Source organism: Lagopus leucura, unplaced genomic scaffold, assembly GCF_019238085.1.
Source record: "Lagopus leucura isolate 7727_CA_CO unplaced genomic scaffold, USGS_WTPT01 Super-Scaffold_73, whole genome shotgun sequence".
NCBI classification, from domain to species: Eukaryota; Metazoa; Chordata; class Aves; order Galliformes; family Phasianidae; genus Lagopus; species Lagopus leucura.
The window spans coordinates 37,624,283-37,650,073 of NW_024962252.1; the positions used below are offsets into that span (position 1 = coordinate 37,624,283).

At 38.6% G+C, this 25,791-nt stretch overlaps 1 protein-coding gene across 1 annotated transcript in view; it reads right to left on the minus strand.

Moving 5' to 3' along the window:
* Positions 1-801: 801 nt before the first annotated feature.
* The window catches only part of CDK19 (cyclin dependent kinase 19), a 115,388-nt gene continuing 90,398 nt past the window's right edge, over positions 802-25,791 (minus strand). Inside the window, exons 7-13 of the mRNA XM_042881593.1 lie at positions 16,041-16,184; positions 15,765-15,834; positions 14,730-14,802; positions 12,400-12,497; positions 10,858-10,936; positions 6,617-6,883; positions 802-3,179 (exon numbers count right to left, since the gene is read on the minus strand). Of these exons, the coding sequence (XP_042737527.1) occupies positions 3,048-3,179; positions 6,617-6,883; positions 10,858-10,936; positions 12,400-12,497; positions 14,730-14,802; positions 15,765-15,834; positions 16,041-16,184 (863 nt within the window). The 3' untranslated portion in view covers positions 802-3,047. The remainder of the gene's footprint in view (positions 3,180-6,616; positions 6,884-10,857; positions 10,937-12,399; positions 12,498-14,729; positions 14,803-15,764; positions 15,835-16,040; positions 16,185-25,791) is intronic.

Sequence of the window (25,791 nt, forward strand, 5' to 3'; positions counted from 1 at the left end):
CCCACTCTGCCTCCGTGCACGCAGGAAGGAGCCAACATCTCTGCTGGTGTCCCTCGCCTCCCTGGGTACCAACACGCAACACTTTGGTGAGGGAACAGAGCTTATGGGCAAAGACAAAGCTGGGAAGTACTAACCAAACTGCACGAGCAAAAACTAATAAAAAATAACATGGCCCTGGCTTCCCATGACACACTACACAGTTCGCTTCTTCAAACCTCATGAAATTACCCCTGAAAAGCAAGGCTTCTTTCACTATGACTGCCAGCCACCCCAAAAACGCACTGCAAACTCACAAGAAAAGGCAAATTAGTTCCCAAACAGAAGACAAAGAAACCAGCAAAGCATGCACAGCACGCATTTTCCAGCAGACACCTGTGCTTGTGCTCAACTCTCCATTCAGTTGTTACTTTGAAGGCAATGGAAGAGGTCGGCTCAGCTCTTTGCTTCTGCACAAAAACTGGAGGGGACTGGGGTATGGACCATCTGCCTGGGCCAACAAACACACATACCAGTTTGGTTTGGGCAAAGGGCATGGCAGCTGCTCTAGAAGCTGGAAGCACACTCAACCAAAGGACCTAACACTGCTGTGAAGTTTCACACTCTACACAGTTTAATCTACACCACGATTTTGCCTTGCTGGCACAAGAGCCCAGCATAACCCTACAAAAACAAAACACATCTCCCCGCTACTATGTGATCTGCTACAGGTCACAGCAGGGGAAATAAACGTTGGGTGATTGTAATGGAAGAGAGAAAAGGATATGGGCAGAACTGAAGGCTTAAATTGGGAGGAGACAACAATTACTCTTCCACTGGTTAATTTCCAGAAATGTGTAATTCAAGTCACAAATACATATTAAAAAATGATACTTTACAGCATTGGCCAAATATCTATCAGCTCAAGGTCCTTCATGCTAACATCAGTAAGAGGCAGGATGTTTCTCTTATGGAAAGAATGGAACCCCAGGTCCATTGAAATAAAATACTTAAGATCGGTCCTCTCAAACAGGTTACTGGGGCGGGTATACACGTGTAGCACTTCAAGGCCTACGCATTAAAAGTATCTCTTGGGAGATTATTTTTCCCTGAAAACAACTGCTTTTTTTTTTTCCTTCCAAATTGGTTCATTTCATTTCCACCACCTTCTTACCCATCTGATCACAAAAGCAGACTTTATTCTCTTTTCCAGAGAATCTGGGTGTTGTCAAAGTCGCATGATGGGGACATGGCCAAACAAGCCAACTGCTCACTAAAGGCATGAAAACAACACATTTTTGAGGGGGAAGGGGACAATAAAGTTGACTGGGTCAACTTTAATAACCCAATAAAATCAAATTCCTGTGCTAAAAAGCATTATCCTCAGAGCAAACAGACCCACATGTCTTCCTAGGTATGAGCACAACTTCAATGTGAATGCGTGCAGGTAAGTACTGCAATATTTACAGAAGAGAACACAGTGTAAGTGGTTGTAACACCGACTATTCACATATAAACTCCTCTGATTACACCTCTGGACACCAACTTCAGAAGCTCGCTGATGTTACACCGTCGGCAGCTTTCGAACAGCATTAATGGTTTTTCCAGGTTTTCTGCAACAAGACCTCCTTATTTCTGATGGCTGAAGGAAAAACGAAGCTGTCCCAAATTATATGTTGCTTCTCTCTGAATAACTGTGGTTGCTGAAGTTGGACAATGATTCTCTGATCACGCTTCTGAAAGCTGCTTATTTACTGGGGATTTTCTGCCAGCTACCCATCCACTTACAGTCCTTAGGCACAATCAAAACATGTTTGCTCTAGGGAAAAAGAAACATTTCAGTGCAATCAAGCGCATCTGGTGTAACTAATCTGGGTTAATCACAGCAATGTGAGGGACATAGAATATGCATCACCGACATGAAAAAGGAAGAATTTTCAACATGCTTTTCAAACTGCACAATAATTTCTCTTAATTATCAATCTAACAAAAATTGACTAAACGTATTCGCTTTTATAAGTCTCAGTATTTCTGTCATACTCAGGAATGTGAAAGAGAAGCTACATTTATAGAACTCTCACATACATTAATCAGCTGCTTAACAGAAAAACAAGCCATCATCCACATTCCTCCTGAAACTTGAGGGCAGTAAAAATGTTTTCTCAACTATTTTGGTGTCCAGCCTGGGAAGACATTCCATTTTTCTGTTCCAACAAATCCTGAAAGCATCTCCTTTTTATGTGACAGTCATTGTTCCATTTAAAACAACACTTAATTTAAAACTAGTCAGAGCACGATCACTGTGATTTCAAGAATTCAATGTGAATGAGTTAAATAATATCAGCAATCTTCTGTCTGGAGTTCAGTCCAGTAGCATGAAGCGTATTTGCTGCTGCAGAGACTTGGGTCATTTTTTTCTTTTTTCCTTTTTCTTTTTTTCTTTTTCTTTTCTTTTTCTTTTTAAGACCTCGCCTGAAAACTAGACTAATAAAAACAGAATAGTAAAATACTCTGGAACAGTAAAACTTTGCTGTTCTTGACATCCATGAGCAAAACAGTAATATCCTGTGAAAATAACATAGTGCTTTAAAAAGGTGCAATATACCTGTATAGCTAAACTGGTTTGCCTAGTATAAAACTAACTATATACAAGCTTGAAAGCCTGGGAGTTCAAGATTTTAAAACTTTAAAATCCCATCAAAGAGATTGAAAAGACAGATTTATGGCAATCACTACAGCATAAAGGAAGGTGCACCAGGAATCCTTCAAAATTCCAAAGGTTAAAGAAGTTAAGTGCTGGGTTCAGATCAGAAGGGTTCATTAGAGTAACCACAATAGAGCACATGCAAGGGCAGGGAGGAAGGAAAACTTCACAAAAATCTCCTTTATGGCAATAAAGGGGCAGGAAAAAAAAAAAAGTCTTCAGTAAGTAAAGTTTTCCTTTTGCAATTGAGAATTTCAGTTCTGCATCATAGTTCGTATTTTTGGTTCTTCTCATCATCACAAACTTCATATTGCTGGAGACTTCTGGCTTTTAGTCCATTCCTTTTGAGTGCAGTCTGTTAAGCCTCTCAGTACCTGTGAGACTGGTGAGACTGGTGATACTGAGAGCTCTGCTGAGATGATGTGGAATAGCCCATTGTACTCTGGGACTGAGAAGATCCCTGAATGTTGCTTTGGTAACTCAGGCGTGAGCTGGAGTGCTGGAGAAAAAAGAGAATGGGATGAGGGAAATGAAAAACAGCCTGTTAGGACTGTGCAGCACAGGAAACTTTCAAGCTCTCTGAAGCTCATTAAAATCTGGCTGTTGGAGAAACTAACTGAAAGGTATTACTGTTTTAAGTCCCATAAACAGGTAATCAATCTGATCTGTAATCAGCCTTAACGCAGCCCAGAAAATACACCATGTCATCGGCAGACATTTAAAAGTACAGCACGTGCACATCAATTATTTGAAGTACAAATACACAATGAACATGTCCATGAACATGACAGGACCTTTGTCCAGGAAAATGATAACATAAAATATTATAATTTTAGGTGAGTCTTTCAACCTGTTGCCTTAATTACTGGAAAACAGCTGCTTAATGATGGGCATGTGTGTGTTCAAATTTATATGTCTGTGCTAAATGTTTTTTTCCTCCATTGTTTGAGATGTTAGCTAAGAGGACCTCAATTTCAGCAACCCAGGTTCATGGATAATTTGTGACGTCCAGAATGTTTAATTTGAATGCTCATTATCATGCTATTCCCTGTTAAGAATTAATAACGAGCTGCAAAATCACTTTGTGCAAAAGGTACGGCTTAATGGATGGGAGACTCTCTAGCAAAGTAAACCCTACAATCCAATCCACAAAAAATGAATCTACAAAACAAAATGGTACATCTACTCACAGACAGCGTGCCATTTGTTTTCAGCCAAGTTAAGTGCAGGCTCAGGCATCTTTCAATAAAGATTTCTTTCACTGTGTACAGCTTGGTTCTACCTGCCTATGCCTTACAGTTATCAGAAAGACTGTGTCAAACAGTGATCATCCAGGAAGAGTATTAAAATCCTACATTCTGACTAAATATCAAGATCAGGAGTTATTTATGGAAAATATCTGGAAAATGTGAGTTCTGAAAGGAAAGCCCACAGATCAAGTGGGTCTGTAAGAATACAACATTCTTCACAGACCAACCATCTGCTTGGTGCAGGTAAGAGACAATTCAGTGGTCTCATCTAACCATCAGATCCCAACCAGGAGTGCTATGAAAATGTCTTGACAGCTTTCCAGCCAGATGAAGAAGAGCAAGAACCCAAAGTTCAGGCACTGCCAAAACATTTCTGCCCTTTCTTTTCCTATACGTAGCTTTATCTTTAATTTCACATAAACTTGAAAACATACTAAAGCCTAAAAATACTGCATTATTTTTTCCATGTTCTGTTTAAAGATAGAAAACTGAAGGTTGATTTCAAGGTGAAGATTAGTGGTATTAGAGAGAGATAACTGTCCATCTTCTAGACCACTGTATCTCAATATAATATCAATATAATCAATATCAGCTTCACTTGTTCACAAGGGGCAGTTGGGGAGAGGACAGCGCAGCACGCCAGCTTTGAAAGAGATCTCTCTCAGTGGCACGTACACCATCAGTAACCAGGCTGTGTTTGGCCTGTGTAATTAGAATGTTTACCAAGTGTCTGAAACATATAATTTGGCACAAAATTTTGCAACTTTTAACAGGAAAAAAAAGAAGAATTATGATAAACACTGTGATCATATAGGAACCGGTTCTGGATGAAAATGCCACGTTATCACGTTAAGCAAAAAACCTGAGGTCATATAAGCAATGTTCAGTAAAAATTAAGAGAGAATTCCCATTGTCATTTGTAAAAGTAACACATATTGATATTGGTATCGACAAATCACAAAAAAAATTCAACAGAGACATTAGGTAACCAGCTAAATGAAACTCAAAGCAAAGCAATTCTTCCTCCTACTTCTGAGTTGGAATATAATGGAGTAAAACTGATGCATAGGACTACAGAACACCTGCTCATGCTTATTTTTATTCTGCAGAAGAGACTTTTTTTAAAAAATTATTTATTTATTTATTTCAGAACTAAGTCGGACTTGGACAAATTGCAGACATTCCTCTCTGGAACAGAAGACCATCAGCTAGAATTTAAGGGCAGACAGCCAAATCCAAATTTAAAAATGGATAATCAGATCAGACAGTTTAGCAAGTGATGTAAAGGGAGCATACAGATCATTATTTTGCTGCCTGTGCTGTTAAATTCTAGAAGGAAAGGGTCATGGGAGGTTAAAAAAAAAAAAAAGAATTTAACCATCTCAAAAAGTATTAGATTTAGACTGCTAAAAACTTGTAAGGTGGAATCTTGCCAACAGTTTGGAGAGCTGTGTAAGGATTCTGTAATGGACATCATCAAATGCAGCATATCAGCTCTCAAAATACAGATCAAAACAGGCCAGCCATAAATACTATTAGTCAGACAGCTGTAGTGATCAGTCCAGACTTCGAGCCTGCCTGGAACTTTTCAAAAAGGAAACCTTGTTGTCTTTACCCTTGCATTGCCCTCAGTATCTGTGTGATCATTTGTAATTAAAAGAGTAAAACAGAAAAAGGAGAAAAATGTCTGACACTGAGAAATCAATTGCATGTGGAGGAGGTATGGGTGGAGAAGCCAAAGCAATTCCAGAGCTTCTTTGTTTTGTATTAAAGCTGTTTATTTTATGCTTAAAATAGCCTGAACATGTTTCTTAAAGGTGAAGGTTGGTAGCAAACAGAATCCCTAACATGCTTTAAAACATACTTTTACTAGCTACCTTGCTGTTAATCTGCTTTTGACTCATTTTTCACAAATACTGAAGAAGCTGGTTGAATCAACTCTTTGGACATTTAGTGTCACTTTTTCAGAGGAAAGCATCATAATTCTATGAGAGAGAGACAAACATGCAAGTCCCAAAACAATTCGGTGATACATGAATGCTACTGAAGTGAAAAACATGAAATCTATTCAACTCTGGCCACAACACATTACGCATGCTCACGCCCTGCTTCAGCATGATTCATACCAATGAACCAAAACTTGTGCTAACATGCATTTTCTCTTTAACTTTAGAAGTAAATTTAGTAAGATATTGGAAATATTGGAACAAACTACAGAATCATTCCATATGTGAGATGATATCAGGTAAAACAAAGCAGAAACCAAAGGGAAAAGCCTGGCTCTAATTTTGACTTGCTTCCCAGGATCTGCCTCTCACACAGGATTTAACCTTGCCAAGAGCCAAGTATTTTGAATGCGATATGATGCAGCATTTACATTCATGAAATAGTTGCAGTGGCTTCGCTAAGATTATTCTCACATAAAGCTATGCACATACTTAAGTGCTCTCCTGGGGTGGTTGAGCCCTCAACACTTAATGGGGTGCAGCAGATATAACTTGTTTTGTATCGGAAATTACTAACCACAGCGCAAAACCTTTTTACTGCCCTAACGTATCAGAGCATACCTGCTAAGGCTACAAGGAAAATTCGTTACAACATGATTTTTTTTGTAATTGCAGCAGGGAAGAGAGAAAACGACATTTTGCCTCCACGCAATCAGAAGCAGCAAAAATTCAAGAGGTACCTGATAATCTGAAGGCATGACAGGCCCGCCTGAGTTAGCGCCTGAAGGCCCTATGCGTGGTTTCTTGTTTGGAGGCACCTGGTTGAGGCTGGAGTCCTGGCTGTGCTGGAGTCCTGCACCCGCACCCCCTCCGCCCGCACCCGTGCCCCCAGCCGTCCCATTGGTTTGGGTGCTGTTCTGCTGCTGCTGCTGCGGTTGCTGCGGCGCGGCCTGCGGCTGCTGCTGAGGTGCTGTTTGCTGCTGATGTTGGTTCTGCTGCTGCTGATTCTAAAGGAAGAAAGAAGTGACACGACACCGTCATTTGCTCCGTACTCGTTTGTGATCCTGAGGGAGTCACTAAGCCTGGTGCCACCGTGCTGCTGGAAAGGCAGCATGCCCTCGCGTTTGCCAGGAAAGCACGGCAAGGCCAGGTAATGCATAAGATGTGCTCCTGTGGGCCTCAAATTGCGGTATGTCATTTGTGGTTCACTTCTTTCTGTTGTGGTTTTCTGTTGTTTTTTTGTGTTTTTGTTTTTGTTTTTTTAACAAAGCAGGCGAGGCTAAAGCTGGCATGACAGCCTAGTGATTGCTGCAGCTAGGCAAGCACTTAGGCCAGAGTAACAGGGAGCAGGATTGGAAGGAGTGATTTATAAACACCTAATGAGCAGAATCAAAGCACCCCGAATTTTACTAGTTCTCAGTGGCATATGTGGTGAACCACAGTATATTTTCCTAAGAGCTTCAACAGCCCCATTCACTTAGAACCAAAACCACTTTTCCAACTTCCACAGACGATGCACTGCAATAATCCAAAGGAGGCTGGCAATGTTACCATCAGAAAGGCAAGCAAATGAAGACCAGAAACATTACATCATTTCTTCCAGTTGCAAGGAAATTCTTTGGCAGAACCAAAAGCAGGTTCCATTACCTTTTTTCTCTCTTTCTCTTAAAAGCACCTTGGAAAGAGTGGTACACTGGGAACACAGTCCAGCATGGTGCCTAACTACAGGGTCTGAAAATCTTACAGAAACAGCAGAAAGCAAAAAACGAGAAACAGCTGAAGATAGAAGGACAAAGACGAGATAGGAATCTGGCATGAGAAAGAAAAGAATAGCAAAGGAAGAGAAGTCAGGCAATTAATACAATACCATGGTCTAAGAGGAAGAGAAACAGAAAAGTGTCACCAAAGGGAAGAAAAAAAAGTTAAGGAGAACACAGGAGCAAAAGAGTAAAATATGCAACTCTTCTGGTTTCAGAAGCTATTGATTGGAAAGAGTATTATGGTCTAGAGAGGTCAGAAAAGTAGCAAAATTGGAACTCTTCCCTCCATGCTTAGTCACTGACAAGGAAAGACAACCTGTGTTCGCTTTTGAGCACTACAGAAGACTCCTCTAAGAGAGGAAGCAAGTAAGAGAACTGCAAAGAAAAGCAACTTTGCTCCTAACGTCAGGTATGCATCCTGTTCATCATAGAAAGCTCTGCGATTTTTATGTCTTGAATTAATCCCTACAGTTAAGTCACACTCCCCCAAACAATCATAGTGTACCACATGGGAGTGTGGAACATTTCAGGATAGTTTTTTTTACCTGTGATATCTGCTTATGTCTTTCTCAAAGTTTTGGTATGGCAACCTTTAATACAAGCTCACGTTATCAGTTAATCACAAATTATGACAACCAATTGCCACTAGCACTGAATTGTTGATGCTCTCAGTCATGGCAAGTCATCTTAGTTATCTCAGAAAAATGACATGAAAATCTGTATCTGTGTCACTTCTTGCTACAGTTTCCCAAGATATATTCAGATCAAATTTACAATGGTATATTCATATAAGATTCCAAAGAAGCTTTGCCCCTTCAAAGATTTCTGGATGACATGTATTTCCATTTCACACAAAGCAAAACCAGTAATATATCCCACCACTAGTAATCCTCAAATGCCAGATCAGTCAGACTCTTTTTCTAGGGAGATGTAAACTGTTAAGAGTTTAAAATAAGAGTTTGAAACAGGCTTGTCATGGAATGTGTTAAGAAGCAATTTATCTTATAATAGCCATTTGAGCTTCACGTACCAACAAATGCCAATGACTAAGGCAATATCTGTGCTAGATTCTGAGATTTGCATTTTCATATGGATGTTGGGATGTGAGTGAGGTGGCTGCTACTGTGAGAGCTGAAAAACTGCGACTGTGTAAATTATGAAGAGATATGGCAGGAACTCTTACAATTAAGGACCACCATTTGCAATTGGTTTAATGCCTGGCACTTTGGACACTCACACAAAATTTTCTTGACTATTCTGAGGTTGCTCTTCCACACATCTACTACTTCTAGTGTCCTGGTAGAGACCGAAGTCTACTCTGACAGATTCTGCCTGGAGTCTAACTGCACCACCTTAGCACATGGGAACAGCTCACACCAGCAGAAATACCTGCAGATCAGTCTAGTTCACAGTGGTTCCTAAACAAAAAACTTCTCTAAACTGATCAACATACGACCACGTTTCATTATTGAGACACAAATTACCAAAATTAAATTCTGGTCCTGCCTAGAAAGAAACCAAAGAGAACTTGCCTACCAGAATGTTTTCATTTTGTTTCACAAACACTTGTTTTAGCTTTGCTGACTAACAATTAACAACTCTGAAAAAAGGAAGTTTGTGTTAAAGGTTACTCAAGTAACATGCAAGCTCCAAATAAACAGAGAACTGTAGGTCTCCAAGGTACACAAATATTTATGGTTTTAAAAACAAATCAAATCATACACTATAAAAAAATAAACAAAAACACTTTTCACTTGCAACATCATCATAGACAAAGCATGGTACAGACTCAGTCTGTAGAATGTTCTTTACTTTCACATTTTCTGCACTCTGAGAACAGATTCAATGAGCAACACGTAACTTAAATTAGCTACGTGGTCTGAAAGAAGTTTCATTTGGACTGTATTATGTAAATACGTGACTGTCCCCAGCACTCTCAAAGATCACTTACACAATGGCTGTTTTGAGTATAAACATTCCATTGTTTTTTTCTTCCCAGTATTCCCATGAAAATGATATTTACTTTTAAATACATTGACTTCACAAAAGCCAGAATCATTTCATAAGCCTTGTTCTTATTTTTGAAGTTGTGAGTTGTTCTTACAACTCACAGTTGTACAAGTTCTTATTTGTGAAGTTGTGAGAATAATGCCAGTAACTACAATACAATCAAATCAGAATCATGACTTTCATTGTATTTTTGCTTAGGTCTGTTTCCTCTCTTTGAAGAACTATCTGGACAAAAAAAAAAATCAGGACATTACCACTTGTTCTCAGTACAGAAGTATCTACAATATCTGTTCTGAAAACAAAATCTTCTGTCTGAAATGTATTTTTGTAGGCACACAGACTCAGCTAGTTCCCCCGTTACAAGGAAAATGCTAAAACAGAAGGTACATGTAATCAAAAGATTTCTCAAAAACTGTAATGGTACTTCTCACGCAGCCCTCAGACAATCACATTATGTCTGTTTTCTCCACGTTTTGCTGCCTTTATGTTACAACTGGCACCTCAGTGAGCACTTACGGCAAAAATAACAAGCTGGTTCATATGCTATAGTGGTATTGTCCAGCCCCCGCACCAAGATGGGGCAATCACTTTTGTCACGTGGCACAGCTGAACCACACACATAAAGCAAGTTAGATATGCTGCCAACACACCAAAATTTACCACACGCAAATACGTTCCTACTTGTATCTAAGGAGCTATGGGAAAGAGGGTATTCTGAGTAGATTGTCACCACAGAATAGCTCATGATCTTTATTACTCTTTTGTCTGAGGGCCCTTAAAACATGATCAGGAAACTGTGTGCAGATGGATTAAACGTTCTGATGCAATGCCAGAAGGTTGCCATTATTTACTCGAGACCCTGACAGCCACCTACTTTCAAATGGCTGGATGCATGCCACTTATACAATGAAAATTCTATTATTTTCTTGTGATCACAACACATTTTATTTCTGCAATGCAGGATGAGGTAGGCAAGGCTCTCCTGGAATGACAGTGACTGAAAGCAGGCTGATGTCGACAGAACTGAACTAGCTCAATGCCCACAGGTCAGGGGAAACTGGTGGTGATACCACCCAAGACACCCCAAAGTGATCTGATACTTTTAATCTTTTATTTTACCAGTTTAAATGTGGAAGACACATAACTCTTCCTTATTTCATACTTAGAAAGGAAAAGAAAAAAAAGGAAAAAAGGAAAAAAAAAAGTTATACCTTATCCCCTTTCTCTTCAGGTTCATCTTCATTGAGGAATTCTCGTTTGGGATATGGAATCTGGCAGCCAGCAAACACACTAGAACACAGCAGAAACACAACAAATATGTACACATGACATACTTTCATTTAATGCTATATTAAAGATATGAATATAACACAAATTAATTTCTGTAATTTCATGGCCATGAGCGAGCAGCACTGAGAATACTCAAGACAGCAGAAGATACCGGCAGCAAGATGCTGATCATGATGGCAAATCTCCTTGCTGTTGGCATGAGGCCCTCATTTAGAAATCATGGTATGGCTGAACAAGCTTGAATGCGAGAACGACCACTTGTTGCTTCAGATGGCAAAATACAGTGCTGTAGCAGCCAGATGTTACACAACACCTGGCTGGAGCACACATGCTCATTGAATAAAGGGCCTGATCCAAAGATAAATAATGCTTTGCGAGTCCCTACTTGACTTACAGTGGTCTGAAATATATCTGCAATCCTGACTACACAGTTATTGCTCAATTAGCTTCTCAGATCTTGTTTAGAGAAAAAAGACAGCTTCTGAATTCGTGTGGCTAATAGGATTTAGAACATCCCTTCACGTTTATGGCAGATAATTCATCACAGTGTCTTACTGTCAATCGTGAGGAGCTATGGTTCCACATAGGATAGCCTCAGGTAAACACTACACAGAAAATTATTGGTAGATGCTGACCACTACCAATTTCTTAGATTTCTGTGCTAACTGCTGAAGGTATTTAAAGTAAAACAAAATCAACATGGTTTTATTACGTTATTATGTAAAGTTTCTTAACAGTGTTTTATCTAGTAGAATTCTGGTTTATCCAAACAGAAAAAATAAGAGGAAGAAAAAAAAAAAAAAACATTAGCTCAGCTCAGCTAGACTACATTTGCACTCATGTGACTGTTCCCTTCTTTCTCTGTTTGTCTCCTGCTAGCTGAGGAAGCAGCAAAAACAAAGGTAGAAGTCTCCCTGCATTCAGATTTTACAGATCATAATGCTTCTGAAAACTGGGAAGAGAAATTGGCGGGTGAAGTTCTGTCACTAGCAGTTGCCTATGTGGGATCTGTGGTAGTCATTGATTTCTTTTCTCTCCTCATATTGTTATGACCCTGCACAAAAGGGCATGGGAACAGAGTGCAGATCAGAGAACTGCCCTAGGCCTAGGGGGAAGCACAATGAAACCAGGTAACGGAAAGCAGAGCTCCGTAAGGCTGCGCAAGGCAGAACAGAACAGGGAGCCAATTAATTCTCTAAATACTGCAATAATACTGGCTTTGATAGCACATTCAGAATTACAACACTTGTGTAATAGGGGGTTAGTGCTCACAGCCAGTCCTGGCATCGGTAGATACAGAATATTTAGATCTATGTTAACAGTTTCTACTGAGCATGCCAGAGCGACCACTTCTTGTGACACATGCAGACATCTGTGAATTTTAGAGCTGTCATCTCTTATCAGGGATTAGCATTTAGAAGAAAGACAACCTCCTTGAAGAGCACAGAAGTGAGAATACATACTCTGATGTAGGCAGAGGATCCTCTTGAAAATAAGGGTCCTGCAAAGCCTGCTCTGAGGTAATTCTCTTTGTAGGATCCATAGTAAGAAGTTTCTGAAGCTGTAAATAGCAAAATGAGCAAGAAGTTTATCAAACTATCACTTTCCAAACTTGCAACTTACATAACTGTTGAATTATCCATGGCTTGCCCAGACAAGCCTAAACTATAATTTCCCAAGAACTAGAGCACATGTTCCCAAGAGCTACAGAACACTATGGCCGCAAACGTCTCTCACATAAGAAATGCTTAAGGGCAGCTTGCCCTTAAGTATTAATTGCTAAGTATTAATTGTATTAGTTGCTAAGGCTGATACACTGTCCTAAAGCAACATTAAACTCAGCTATTACATGTTTATGAAGCACAATTTCTAAATAACAGTGGGGTTTTTTTTTGTGATGTATATAACTTTCATACTGTTCTATAGCACGACACAACAGGAAAAATGTGTCAGGAGAGACTGAATATTATCAGGACTACATTTCACTTAGAGTCAGAAACAATAAATCTTCACCTCTCTCACTAGCAAAATTCCACTCATTCTGTCACTCACACAGGTTCCCGTTTCACACTAATTGGTATTGAGAAAGAGGAGGAGCACACCCTTCCTTCTTTGAGCTCGAATTATATAGTACATATCCTGGTCTCACATAATGCCCTTCTAATTCAAGTTAGCAACAAAAATAAAATTGCACCATATATCACCCTCATCACAAAACTACTTCCAAACACCGTACTCTGTCTTCCAAATAAAAGGCTATTGCACCACAACAAAAAATCTAAAGATATCCAGAATGTTTAAAGTGATCTGCTCACTCTCTTAATAATTCCCCTCCAACCCAGATGATATAATGAGTTTCCTCATTCCAGGTGGTGCCACGCACAGCATCACTCTAAGTGAGATCCCTGTCTAACAATGATGCTACTTGGGAGCCAGTTTTCTTTGTCTGATTTTCTGTAGCTTCCACTGTTTATATGAAAGTGAAAAAAATAAGTTCGGACTCATTTTGCTTACAGGATAGCAACTGCTAATACAACATAGAAAGCCTGTGAGATTGGGTCTCATTCTTCTCAGCAACTAAACTCTGGCTGGCCTGACAGGATAGCTATAAATATAATGCTTGTAACTTTTTCCAGGGCAGCAACAAAAGATGCACTTTCCAAGGGAGAAAACATTCTAACTTTCACATAGACATTAACATTCAATGTCAGTCAGCAGCATGGCACGATATCCTGTTTTTTGGTAAAAATTATTTGCCGTGACCTGTGCAATCTTATTCAGAGCTCTGGCAGGCTCACCTATTTAAGAACAACTTCCACCCATGTGGTCAACAACTAAATCACACCTGCTCAGCCCTGATTATTAATAGGGAGAACTACCTTGGCTAAGAGAAGTCTTCCACATGATGTTTAGAAAACAGCCTTTAGATTTCAAAAAATGTCAGTTCTCACCCTCAGTGCTATATAGAGGAATACATAGGTTACCAACTATTTTTTTGGTCATCTTGCAATAATCCTGCCTAATTCTCCATGATGAAAAGTTCATTTTTTTAATATACATTTTTGCCACCTTATGGCTAGTTCTGTACTCTTCAGAGATTTGATTAATATTTTCCTCTGGAAAGGTGGCCCACCCACCCTCAACCTGGTGTTCACATGATTAATTAGTGTTTCCTTCTTTGCCCTTCCATAAAAGTAGGTTTTCTGGTGGTTTTCACCTCTAGTCAGAAAGCAGAGAAATTCAGGTGCTAATTGTTACAACTGTGGTCTTTCCAATTAGAATTTTCCTCAAGATTATTCCAATCTGTGTCCAGTAAGCTGAGTTGAATAAATTTTGATTTTCATGGAATCTCAGACTTCTGTGAAAGTTTTCCTTCACACACACACACACATACACACACAAAAAAAAGATACTTACACTTTCCATTCCTCCTCTCTTTACCTCACACAAGTTTTTAGCTTGAGAACTCTTCAGCTTTGAAACTATGTAGAACTAAGGGATATGTACTACTCAGTATCCTATTTGCATAGTAGAGAAAAGTGTAAGGCTGGGTTTACAAGTTCCTTGCAGATCAAAATTAGATAAAAACTTCAGCTCTTGAGCATGGGCAGTTTAATCATAATCTCAACATGAATGTATACAAAGAAAACATATCTAAAAAAATGGCAAGTTAGTGATAAATGGCTTTGTTTTGTCAATGTTCAGAAGAATGAGTTAGAAGAACAGACGCAGATATTAATATTAGAAACACATTTCACTCCCACCATCATAGTGATTTTCAGTTCGTACTTACCAAAAGAAAGACTTTGCTGTCAGGCTTGACTTTGTGTTTCTCCATGTATTTTATGAGGCTACTATTGGCATACCTGAAAAACATTGTTCAAAGGCATTTCTGAAATAACAGAGCATTAAGAATATGGAACTGTACCACTAATCACAAAACATCAGCCTTTAATAAGTAAACTGTAGAAAGAACTGCTATCAGAACACACATCATAGTTATCAAGCAGTTGACGCTCTAAGTATGCTTTTCACTAACAGAAGTAGTATCAACAGCATACAGATTATTTCCATAGAACATGCAACTTTTTATAGTGTATGGATAAGCTGTTGACACTGGCTTATGACAGAGAAACTCAACCTGAAGTTTACACTCTAGTTTTCCAAAGCAACTCTGACACAGAAAGTGCACAGCAGTTTGTTATTGAGTAGGTTATTGTTTCCAGCTGTAACTGAGCAGAGAAGTTAACCATTCTGTCTCCCTCAAAAGAAAATCCTGAACTCCCTAGTCTTTGTCCTCTGCATTATAGCAGAGACTGTGTTACCCTTGATACCCTTTGATCTATCACCACCACTAATTTGATTTAGCCAAAGCAACTGGTAACACTAGAAGTAGGAAATTTTCAGATTCCAGACAAGCTTTACATCACAACCTATTGATTGCATTTCTTTCTGACTACTGCTGTACTGTCTCCAGATTTCGGCTGGTCAGAAGGACTAAGGAGGTGCTTATCTATTCCTTCTCACACAAAATGAATTAAGTTATCTTGAACAGCTAAGTTAAAGCAACTTCATTTGTGTTTGCCATAGATTAAATGACACTTACAGCGATCCCTTCCAGAGAAATGGTCACTCATCTAATGCTATTAAGCACTTGAGAAAGAGAATATTATTCAAGCAGAACAATTAATTTAAAACAGGACAGCTGTTACAATTTTGGGACCCAAACACCCCAAATTCCCCTCCCTACAACAAAGTTTCACAACAATAGGATCCAGTTTCTGCCAATCTGCTTCATTCACTGCAGTGTCGTGTTATCATTACTCACGTTGTTCTCCTGAAATCTTTTTGAAGAGTTGGATATTCTGGCATCTTTCTTATGTCTTCCCAGTCTTTATCTTTGGTGAGGGCAAAAAAAGGAGAAGCATTTACAATTCTGGAAGTGAATATTAAGTAATACACACCAAGAAATAACTACAGTTGTTTGACATTCTATAATGGCCAGCACTACTGTTCCATAATAGTCAGCATTTCCAAATCCATCAGACTGACGGATTCCTCGCATCCGTGCAAACAACTCAAACCTTTAATGAAAATCAGTTACCTGCAGGGAATCCCATTACACTGAAAATGCGATCCAGCTGATCGTGATGGAAAGGATTACTTGTTTTGATGTCCTCCTGACGACAGTGAAATATAGGTTCTGAAGTCAACAGCTCAGCAAATATGCAGCCAATTGCCCAAATATCTAAGAAAGAACATTCATGTAAACTTACTGTACTTCACTGCTCTGATTTTCATTTCAGTACAATCTCTCAATTGTCTGTGTGATAGCAGTGAGGTAAAATGTCTCACTGTATAATTTTATACAGTATTTTTTAAAATAATGCATTGATGTAATCATAAAAAAGAATAAAACCTGGGGAAATGTTTTTAGTGTTTTATTTCCTCCACACAGCAAGCTTTCAAACTCTGTTTCAAGCTGTACAGCAGCAGTCCAGCACTTAATGCATTCACAGCTACGGATGAAACCTACACGATATTTGGTGAGAACACAGCTTAAAAGGGCATGAAACTGATCATCAAAACCACAATGCTAACACCTCATTGAGCTATATATTGACCTAACAGTTGTATCACCTTTCAGAATAATTCCAACTAGGTAATGGATATACAAATATATAGTAATAAGGCTAATGATTCAGATGCTTAGAAAAAAGAGTGCAGGCTAGTTTAAACAGAGAAAAAATAGCCTAATTTTAACTGAGTAGAAGAATCACCATAGTTCTAATGATCACCACCAACATATTAAGTGTTTTGCACAAAATGAATGCTTTATTATGCATCTTAAAATGAATGTGTGAATTTGTCAGTGAGAAAAAAGTTACTAGCAGGGGGAAAAAAAGGATTTTTTGCATTGACAAATACAATGTAACTGGGGTATAACAGCAAAAAAATATGTTGAGATTGCTGGAATAATGAATGCAGATTGCCAATTACGAGAGTTTTACCTGATAACTGAGGTTAAACTAGATGGTCCTGGGAAAACTTTTGGATTTTATTAAATTAAAGAGCATAAATATAGAAAACAGTTTATGCTTAGTTCAAAAACCTAGCAGGTAGCTTAAGCAAAGACTTATTTAGTAGATTCAAAATGAAAAGAACACCAAAAGCCTCTTGGCTTTGTTACCTGCATGCAACTATTATGAGACCCAAAAATCCCACCTCCTGTTAGTGGTGTTTGAACTTTGTCACCTAAGAGACATACAGTTTCCTTACAGAAGAAAAAAAGCACTGATCTCTTAATAGAATCATAAGGGATGAATAAAAGAGCTGTTACACTCTCTATGCCAAAGCATGTCTGTTCCACTTCCATAATGCTACAAGCACCGAGACTGGGCTTTTAGAGGTGTCCCAGTTTATAAGCTTCTCCACTTTCTTTACTGTAAAGTCTGATAACATCTCATTATCGGGCTCTACAATTTCAGCAGGATATAACTCATTCTGTGTTACATCAATTTCTTGGGCTCTTATCTTTCTTTGATTTGTTTAAAGCCTTGCTTGCATGAAAACAAGATCTATAGCTCTTGAGTTTTCATCTGTTCAAGCAGGTAATGCAGCAAATTAATCATGGAATCCACTTAGTTGGAAGAGACCCTTATAGACCATTTAGTCCAACTCCCCTGCAACGAACTGGGATGCCTACAGCTACATCAGAGTGCTCAGAGCCCCATTCAGTCTGACCTTGAGTGTGCCCAGGAATGGGGCTTCCACCACATCTCTGGGCAGCCTGTTCCAGCACCTCAGTACCCTAATTGTAAAAGCTTCTTCCTCACATCCAGTCTAGATCTCCCCTCTTTTAGTTTGAAGCCATTTCCCCTTGTTCTATCACAATATACTGCACTAAAGAGTCTGTTCCCTCTTTATAGTCCCACTTTGGATACTGGAAGGCTGCTATCAGGCCTCCCCAGAGCCTTCTCTTCTCCAGGCTGAACAGCCCCAGTTCTCTCAGCCTGTCCTCATACAGGGTGGTATTCCACCCCCTGGATCATTCTTGTAGCTCTCTTCTGGACGCACTCCAACAGGTTCACGGGTACAATTCTACAAACAATTCTTCTTCCAGCAAATATTCCACCCATCAAATCCATATCTTTACAATTTAGAGAGAAGGATATTAATGGAGGTTGTCAAAGACTTAAATAATAATTCTTACTTGGATAGTAGGCATAAGTTATGTACTCCAGTATGGAAATTAATTACTATTTGAAAAGTTGCACGTAGTATCTCCTCACTCATTTTCATACTAGAGAGTAAGCCCTTTTGGAGATGGTTCCATTTGGAGGCCAAAGGGGTAACCCCCTTAGGTACCCTGGCTTTCTGTAGGACTCACTGTTCATCACATACTGAGAGAGAGGCTGTGCCACCACTCATTATTCTACTCATAACTGTTGTGTCCAGATTGATCTTTTCCATTTGAAGAAAAAAAAAAAAATCACTAGTGTTCTTGATGAGAGTAAGTTAACTAGGAAATCTCCCTAATGCTCCTAACTTGGCAAAGGTCAGAACTTTGTCCCTTCCCACATAGGATGAACTGTGTGAAAGAAGAATCCCTGTGACAATGAATTCTCACTCCCAATTCTGTGGTTAATATACAGAGCACATCTTAATCAAAAATTCAAAGAATTCCAACAACCAAGCCATTATAACAATTGAAAGTTACATTGGAATAAACCCTGATAGCTCCCAAGTTGTGATTTTACTTAGTATAGAACAAAAGTTACTAGACGAGCCAAGCATGAAAATATTTTAACTCTGACAAGTCATCTAGTAAATTACAGTGCTGGAATTCAACTTCTACGTTTCTTGCTATGTACCCTGCAGCTTCAAAGAATTAACATAAAGAACTTAGTATAGAAAACTTGAAGGTTTAATTTCCGTAAGTGAAGATTAAACAGCTGGAAAAGGCCTTACAGCCTTGAAGCTCCAGTGGGTCAGGGTCTTCCCTTTGTGAATCCAGCTCCTTTGTAACCTGATCTTGAACACATCCTTGGCACATATTGAAATTGTTTTCAGAGTTAACGATCTTCTGCCAAATTTGTCTAGTTTCAACCCCCCTTCTTTTTTTTTTTTTTTTTTTTTTTTTTTTTTAAGTAGCTTTTGTAATCTACAGTAATTATTTTCAATATATGGATTATTTTTTTTTTTTCCTATCAGGAATATCTTGTTAAATTTCACCAAGTTTAAGAACATCAATATGAACATCTCTTATAGGTATTAACCTACCACATTGTTCATCTTAGTCAACCAAACAAGAACTTCAGATCTAACTACAGAAAAATGTGTCAACAATTAGAAATCTTCCCATCTGGTGCCATTTCAAATGTTTTCAGTCTGTGCTCCTTAATAAGACCAATGATTATAGCATCCTAATAGAATCAAATAATCTAATCCAAATAAGAAGTACTCCCCCCTTCAGAAATTGGCCTTTACTGGGACAAAGCTTGAAACACATAAGCATTAATTTTCAGCCACAATGAATTCTCAGTCTAGAGCAAATAAATCTTTAGCACAAGAACATCTTACACTGCTTTACTTATAATGAAATTGTATATACAATTTTTAGTATTCAAAAAGCAAAACTTTCTTCTCTCATTCCAACTTCATTCAAGAGGTAAGTTGTTTCATTGCACCTGAACCAAAGCTGCACTACACACTATATTCATTTTAACTTTATTTTTTTCCCCAGAACCACTGAAAACACAGGTCACAGAGGTCTTACAAAGTTCTGTTGGATATGACATATTTTCCAATCTGATGTCTCAAAAGGATCTTAATCAATTTACCAAAGTGATACAATCAGAGGGTTTTGTTTTCTACAGTTCTCTCTATTACCATTAGGATTCAGAAACGATCTGTGGTGGAAGGCTTCTTCCTCAGTGAAAGAGCCCAGCAGGAAAGGCATTATGAGGTGGGCTGCACTGAAAATACCCACAGGAAATGTTCTTCTTGAAGGAATTAAACTTCTGAAGGTCCACAGACTGGACTGGTTAGTTTTCATTAATTCAAATGTTAACTTGATCCCCTCATCTTTTTATTTGCTCGCCTAGGGTACCAGACTCCTCACTTTCCCCAGCTTTACATCAAGCTCAACTGCAAGCCAGTTTTGCTCACCGGTTCTGGAAGTAAAGGCCTTCATATCATACTCCTTTCCCTAAATTCCTCACTGAACAGCTTCCTTACGTCCTGCTCAGGACTTTTCACCAGTGAAGAATTCTTCCATTATAAAAGTGTATCTCAACTATTACAGAGTGATTTTATAAAAGGAAAAAATATTCAAAAAATATGGTCTGTTGTGGCTGCTATGCAGACCTGCCATACATACACACAGATTATGAGAATATTTTTATGTCTGTCTACATCCCAGTTTTAACACCTTTAACACTATTAGCTTTATAGGTCAGCCAGTAAATCTGAGAAAATCCTGCGTGACCCATTCTACTTGAACACAGTGGCCAAGGAGCAAGTACAAAAGGATGCCAATACAGGGCTGATTAAGGACAAGTACTCACATATTCCTTCCTTTCTATGGCAGAATTATCTAATTTCTGTATTTACTTTGGTATTTTGGAAACATTCTTTAAGAAAATTAAGACAATAAGACAGCATATTGAGCAATAGTCCTGATACTCATAATGAAATATCTTTTTCTGTGCATGTTAACTAAAATGTTTCATTTGATGACAGGACAAAGACCAAGACAAAACAAAGATTTTATATTTATTAACTGTATCCATGAAAAGAAATGCATAAATAACTTAGGCATTCTTTAATAAAACTCCGTTGAAGAAAATAAATTAAAGAATTAGAAAAACATTTGTTCAGCTGTAGCCAGTTGCTGCAATTCATTATCAGTGCAGTTTCATTAAATAGCAACGCTACCTCAATCAGCTTGGACTTTTTATTTGAACACAAAGTCTAGACCATAGAACATGCCTGAGTGCTGGTAAGGGAAGGGAGTACCACATGGATGACAGAATACAGCTTCTCATCAAGGGCTAATGCAACAAGCAGACTAATCCTTATCTAGTTTATCACATTATCACAGCCCAAATAAAGCAACCCAGGTCACATGTAAGAGCTACCATGCAAAGATTCACCAAATTTCAAAGCAAGACAAGGAAAACAAATATCCCAAGAGATCAGAAACCTTAGAGAAGGCTGTGCTGGCTAACATATCTATTCTTTTTTCAAGTAAATACTGATTTGTCTAATCATAGAATCATCTAGGTTGGAAAAGACCTTCAATAGCATGAAAAAACAGATTTCAACCCAGCCTACCAAGTTACATCACTAAACCATGTCCCTTATTGCCACATCCACATGTCTCTTAGGTACCTCCAGGAATGGGGACTCCACTGCTTCTGTGGGCAGCCCATTCCAATGCCTAACCGATCTTCTATGGAGAAATTCTTCCTGATACCCAATTTAAACTTCCTTTGATACAACTTAAGATGTACCAGGGGAAGTTGCCTCTTGTCACTTGAGAAAAGATAACAACGCTTCCCTTGCTGCAACTTCCTTTCAGTTAGCTGTAGAGAATGATGAGATTTCCCCTCAGCCTCCCTTCCCCAGATTACATAATCTTAATTCCACCAATTACCCATCATCTGCCTTGTTTTCTAGACCCTTCATCAGATTCACTGCTTTTCTTTGAATGCATTCCAGCAACTCAACATTCTTGTAGTGAGGGATCCCAAACTAAACACAGTATTTGAGATTGTAGCCTCAGTGTTGTGCACAACATGGGCAACTAAAAGGATAACAGGGTAAAGTTTTTATGTGCAACATGCTTTTTCAGAGGGAAGCAAAAATGGTGTCAAGGTAGTGAGCCAGAAATTGACGATAAATTCAGCAACGTTTACTAGCCTTTAACAACCAGCATCACAACAGAACTTGATTGAAGAACAAAGTTTATGCTGTAAAATCACTGAGATGAATGCTCTGCAGACAGAAAGGGTACCTCACTGATGTCTGAAGGATGCCCTTTTCTCACATTTGTCCCAAGAATTTAATGAATTTCAGTGACAACACATCACAAATTTTGAAGCAACTTAAATGAAATTCTGAGTTCAGTGAAATTGACCGCAATTTTCTGCAGGACTTTGGTGGGCCATGATTTCTTCGGTCTCTCTACAAAGACTTGTTTTAAGTTGTTGAAATATTTATTCTCCCATTTAAATTTCTATTCTCCAGTGTATCTGCATGAAACAAAGATCCTGGGATCATATTTCAGGCTTCTGCTGTGCATTAGACACATTAATTTGTGCATTTAGACATTAACATGCAACACCACACTTAAATTACTGTGGTGCATTTGACAACATAGGTACAATAGACTTAATATGGGGAGTGGCAGTAGGGTGGAAGGCTTTAATAAGTCCTCTCCTGAAGTGAAAATACAAATGTAAGCAAAAATTCTACCTACAAGAATTTAAATATTTAATTTGCAGACTTTCGCATTTCAAAAATTTGTAAATTCTACATTCACAGTTCTGTATACAACTTCCTATTTTCCTTATGTAGCCCATATGCTGAATAAAAAAGGCATTCTCAAGGCAACCTTATCAGCAACTGTACTATAAAGCACAATAATTGAACTTTCACCAGCACTAGCAACTATTTTTCTAAGTTCCTAATACTTGCCTTTAGAAGAAAAAAAAAAACAAAAAACAGGACAAAAACCAAACCTGTAAGAATTTTCAGCACTTGTCTTCCCAGATCCCATCAGTTTTTACCATCAAATCACACATACACACACACACCTCTTCAGTTGTGATTCCAAGACTGCTACTGTACAAACTACAGATTAACTACATCAGCCAGCAGTAGAGTAGGCTAGCATTCTTGAAAGAAAGAACAGAACAATAGCTGCAGGAAAGCTGGCCCATCTTCTATCTCCTCCTCTTCCAGAAAACATGGTGAATTCCAGCCATAGGTAATGTCACTTCAGGACAGAGAATTAGGTCACTGGGACAAATGCTGAGTTCTGGTGAGGAAGTGTGATGCTTTTGGAAGTGCTTTTTTCCTAATGCTAAGCCTTTGGATGCATCAGAGAAGGCAGAGGGCTATTACTGTTATGACAGCTCTGGTACCTCCAAGATGCACTAATGCATGTGCTGCTGCTCTTGTTCCAGCAACTGCAGTGCTCACACCTTGCAGGGCCCAAGCGTTACTTTGGCAGGATGTCAAAGCTTTTCAGGGAAACAAAAGCAGAAGAAAAGTGTTCTTTTAGTGACATCTCATCAAAAGCACACAAGGCTCTGTAGCTCAAGGGCTACGTCCCCTTCCAAATATCAAACAAATACAGCAAGTAGTGGAAGTATGAAAGCTTCCATCACAGAGATCACAAGAGCCTTTTAAGCTGCCAAGTGCTAGGCATAACTAATACAGAAATTGTTACCGTTTCTCCCTATAGTGAGGAAGGAATTAAGAACTGGCAAATTTCACAGCTGTTTGGTAAAACAGTACTTTCAAAGTTTTCCAGGGAACATCCACACCTTTGAGTATTCACTTTATCACATGCAAATAACGATCAACAGTATCACCTAACCGTAGGACTGGGAGGGCAGAAACTCCTGATTCCTTATTATGATGCTTTGCCAATAATTTCCCCTCCCTCCTCCATTTTTTTTTTTCCCATTTTAGTACTGTACAATCTATACACCACAAATAGCTCAGCACATCAGAAAATCGTTGCTATTTCCTGTGCTATTCTGAACTGTAGTAAATGAGAAGGCATCAATACACATTCATTGCAAAAGAAATACACTTTTTTTCTCATGCCTAACTAAACGTAGAATTCTGTAGCAGAATATCTTAAGCAGCCAGCTGTTTTGTACACACTGGAGTTCTTTGGATGTTAACTCTATGCTACAAACAGAAGGACAATGAGTCTATATTCTGCTGTGTACTCTCACTTGGCTTGTGTCAGGAACCATTACAACTATTTTTAGTAGGTCTGGCAGGTCAACTCCTAGAACTAACATAAGATGAACAGAAGGCCTGCCTGTCTAGGAGTCTGAGTTAGTACAAAGGATGTGCGTGAAGGGTACCTGCATGGCCTCTTCCAATTCACAAGTCAATCTTTTCTGGGAGTTATTTAAGTTTTTAATGCCTACACCTTACTTCAGTAAACAGAGAATATGCACAAAGAAATCTTGCCTCTTAGACGTGCAGAGAGGCTTTTTTTTCCTACTCAACAGATCACTTCACAGTATCTGAACACTTCTGTTACTAAGGAGTTCAAGCTCAAAGCTATTTCTAATCAGGCAGTGAGAATAACTCCTACATAATTATATGCAACTATATTGGATAAGCAACAAAATAAATGGCTGTGAAATGTAATTCTGCAGTCAGTCATAGCCATTGCCAAGAAGTCTACTTGTGAAGCAATCCCAACTGTCCCAGTAATAAGTCATTCTACTGAATCAGTACTGCAGTGTTGAAAGTTTCAGTTGATATCACGGAAATAATTGTGCCTCAAGATCAAACTGATGAATTAGCTGAAATATTCAACTGCACCTTGTTGTGATGGCAGATACTTGGGTTTCAAACAAGTACTACACCCAACTTACGTGAGGTTTTTAGATCCAGTAGTAAACACAGCATTTTAAAAGCCTTCATTACTACACTTTTTGGCTAGCATAAAGTATTTACAGAAGTAGGTTTTGTAACAGACAGTCTTTTGGATTTCTAAAGGGTAACCTCATGTTTCATTTAAGAAAATAAAATCAGTCTTGTAAAAGAAGAAAAATTGAAGTAACAACTATCCTTATGATGCTTATGCATCAAACCAATCACTTGTTAATATACAAAAGGAACAATGTATCTGCAGTATTTCTCAAAGAATCACAGTTTACCCCGACATGTACAGAATGAGCATGAAGAGACAGTGGGCAAAAAGTATCTCCTAGACTTCTTCAAAGGCTGACTCTTGCTTTCTCACGTCATCATTTATTTTCCACTTCCACATCAGCATCCATTATTCGCTCTGGACTACGGAAGACACTGCAAGGAATACTCCTGCCTTACCACTCAAAATCATATTTTGAACTGAGCTCCCAGAGTAGGTGTTTAGGGAGGCTGGAGAATCAGTCCAAAGCTCACCCGCCCAGTAAATGACAGAGTCAGTGAGATACAAGGGAAGAACATGCTTGTTGTTACAAAGACCAGTGAGTATCAGCAGCTGGGCAGAACATAAAATTGATACTCTTAGGAAAAAAGAAATTAGAAGGAAAAAAACAGGACTAACACTATTGTAGGCAGGAGGGTTTTTTTGTTTGGTTCTTTATGTACATGGGGCTAAGTACAGATGGATTTTTGTAGGGACCTCTTGCTCAAAGTGGTTTATCAACAGAGTTACTGCTGTAGAAGATATTCTGCATTCTAGGTGTTCTTTAAGTTATTTGATTTCTCCTTCTTTAAAATAATCCCTGTTAAGTAATAATAATTACTATGTAATACAAAATCTGCCAAAGTACTGATAAAAAAGCAAAAGTATCTGGTGCGTCCCCTCAAACACTTTGCAAGAGAAGAAAATATTGAATACATGAAAAAGTATGGGGTGGCCACAAGTGATCAGAACAATTGGCAGATTCAAGGTGTGAGGTCCATAATGCGTATTTCTTAATAACAGATGCTAAATTACATCCTAGGTTCTCAGGCAAGTGAATCTAGTCACCGACTTTAAAAATATATATAAATCCATAACACTTTCTGGAGCTCCCTATTAACTGATTTTATCTTCAGGATAGCAGTATTAAGTAACATTCTCATTTTATAGATAATGAAGCAAC